This window comes from Bison bison, unplaced genomic scaffold (genome assembly GCF_000754665.1).
Source record: "Bison bison bison isolate TAMUID 2011002044 unplaced genomic scaffold, Bison_UMD1.0 scf7180017864178, whole genome shotgun sequence".
NCBI lineage: Eukaryota > Metazoa > Chordata > Mammalia > Artiodactyla > Bovidae > Bison > Bison bison.
The window spans coordinates 871,722-874,467 of record NW_011494750.1 but is presented as its reverse complement, the minus strand read 5'-3'; the positions used below and the strand labels follow the sequence as shown (position 1 = coordinate 874,467).

General features: G+C 51.9%; 1 protein-coding gene across 2 annotated transcripts in view; it reads right to left on the bottom strand.

The window, feature by feature from the left end:
* Nucleotides 1–1,094, bottom strand: part of SLC35C1 (solute carrier family 35 (GDP-fucose transporter), member C1) — a 7,562-nt gene extending 6,468 nt beyond the window's left edge. The window contains exon 1 of one of the 2 annotated variants that reach the window (XM_010842328.1): nt 953–1,094. In XM_010842328.1, the coding sequence (XP_010840630.1) occupies nt 953–1,041 (89 nt within the window). In that variant the 5' untranslated portion in view covers nt 1,042–1,094. Of the gene's footprint in view, nt 1–55; nt 103–952 lie in introns of those variants that run through there. The other variant, XM_010842329.1, reaches the window with a different exon arrangement.
* Between the last annotated feature and the right edge of the window lie 1,652 nt (nt 1,095–2,746).

The window sequence follows — 2,746 nt, the reverse complement described above, 5'->3', positions numbered from 1 at the left end:
AAGCTCCTGCCCCGGGGCTGGCGGTCCCTAGCCGCGAGGCGACCCCGGCGCTCACCTCCTCTGCACTGGCCGCCTGCCCATGCAGCCTGGCGCTGCACCTGCCGCGCCGCGGCCCAGGGCCGCGCCCGCGGGAGATACTTCCTGCTCCCAGCCCCTGGCGTGGGCGCCGCGCCAGCCTCGCCCACCAGCTCCCCACATGGAACTGGGTCGGCCGCAGGGCGACCCAGGCCGCAGCCTAATCTTGGCTGCGAGTTATCCCGCCGGTCGTGGGAGCAGGCCCCCTTCTCTTTCCAAGGCCACCCCAGAACCGGGTATCCCGCCCGGGATCCCCCACCACTCCAGTTACCGCGGCTTGCAGGTCCCAGTACCCCGCTGCATTCGACCGGCTGCCGGCCTGTGCTTCCAGAAATGTGTTCGGGGGAACATCCGAGATTCTTCCCGCCGGCAGTCCGGCGGTTAGTGGAGGGTCCCCCTCCCCCTCCCAAGGATGGGGCCTGGGAAATGGTCGCCAGCCTGGGCCATCACTCACCAGGCAGCCGGGAGGACCGACTTTTTCCTGGTTCCCGCTCTAGCCACTAACGTTGGGTAACTGCTCCAGAGTTACCGTCCTTAAAACTAGGAGGCTGGACTTTGCAAGTGGGTCTCAACCTCCTAGCTGATATGGTTGAAAGTAAGGACTACGATTTGTTTGTAATATTTCAAACACCATTTGATTAGTCCCTTTTGATTTGTGAATGAGAAGTCTGAGATTTACTTGAAAATACTTAGAATTCTCAAGACCACCCCGCTCCCCTGCAAGAAAACCCCAAAGGTTGATAGATAAAACGAGACAGGCAATTGTTGAAGTTAGGCTTGGGTACATGGAGGATACAAGAGTCTCCTTACTTCTATGTACATTTGAAAATTTCCATAATAAAAAGGTAAAACCTATGGAGTACATTTAGAGTCTTACTTGCTAACTGCATAAACCCTCACCAGTGTTTCAAACAGCCCATGGTGGGCTATGGGAACTGGAAGGGTTGCAGTGGAATAAGCACCCATCAACAGCCCCAGCCAGGGCAGACCCCCAGGGTGAGCTCTGCTCCAGGCCTGCCTTCTTCCTCCTGAAATGGGACTTCCTGCTTCCTAGTTATGGGCAGGTCTCTAGGTGGAGGATACCATTTGATCACCTTGTCACCTTGGGGATCAAATTACCCTTTGGGGGAAGGAACGGCTTAAAGGGACTGAGCTGGTCCTCTGACTCAGAGAGTCTCACTCCAGGGCCAAACATTAAAGGGTGTGGGTTTCAGTTTGTGAAGAGCAACCCCTAAACCTGCTCTTCTCTCTTAGGCCTGATATTTCACCATGACAAATACTTTAGTGACACACAGGGCAAGCTTGTTTCTAAGAGGCTGTGGTTTCCTGGAAGGGCCCTTTAGCTTGGCAGGTTCAGTTCAGTTGCTCAGTCCTGTCCGACTCTTTGCAATCCCATGGACTGCACCATGCCAGGCTTCCCTATCCATCACCAACTCCCGAAGCCTACTCAAACTCATGTCCATTGAGTCGGTGATGCCATCCAACCATTTCATCCTCTGTGGTCCCCTTCTCCTCCCACCTTCAATCTTTCCCAGCATCAGGGTCTTTTCCAATGAGTCAGTTTTTCACATCAGGTGGCCAAAGTATTGGAGTTTCAGCTTCAGTGTCAGTTCTTCCGATGAATATTCAGGACTGATTTCCTTTAGGATCGACTGGTTGGACCTCTTTTCAGTCCAGGAGACTCTCAAGAGTCTTCTCCAACACCACAGTTCAAAAGCATCAATTCTTCGGCACTCAGCTTTCATTATGGTCCAACTCTCACATCTGTACATGGCAGGTTAACAGGAATTAATTTATCTGATGAATGTGCTGTCACCTGGATCCCCTAGGGCAGAAATATATGATCTATATAGGCCCGATGCACTTCACCGAGAGAGACCCAGGGACAGTCTACACTGGATATTTGGGGCACAGTCTGGGCTCTCGGGGGGCCAGGAGACCAAGGCCTATCCCTGTGTCCAATCCCTCCCCGGATGCTGTATCTGAAATTCCACCATTATCGACACTCCCTTGATTAAGGTTGTGATAGGCCAGTAATGTAAATCTCACAGGTCCCAATCCTTTTAGCTTTTCACAGGGAAAGGAGCAGTGGGGATGTTTCACAGAGATCTAAGGCCTTAGGAGCTGTGCACTTTGCACAAACTGCTTCTGAGTTGTTTTTATGCTATGCTATGCTATGCTATGCTAAATCACTTCAGTCGTGTCTGACTCTGTGCGACCCCATAGACGGCAGCCCACCAGGCTCCCCCGTCCCTGGGATTCTCCAGGCAAGAACACTGGAGTGGGTTGCCATTTCCTTCTCCAATGCGTGAAAGTGAAGTCGCTCAGTCGTGTCTGACCCTCAGCGACCCCATGGACTGCAGCCTTCCAGGCTCCTCCGTCCATGGGATTTTCCAGGCAAGAGTACTGGAGTGGGTTGCCATTTCCTTCTCCAGTCTGAGTTGTTTTTAAGGAATGTTAATTGTTTAATCCGATTATAAAAGGTGAAGTTTTAGGTTTTGTCAAGAATAATTATCCAGGGTGTGAACTTGGTATGAGGCAGGTCATAAGGTCATTAATGCAGCAGTTGGACCGTTTATGGGTGTGGTCCTATTTTCTTAACCTTGACTGGGAGCCACTAATGATGTCAGAAGGAGACAACACCTACAAGTCAGGATGAACAGAACTAACC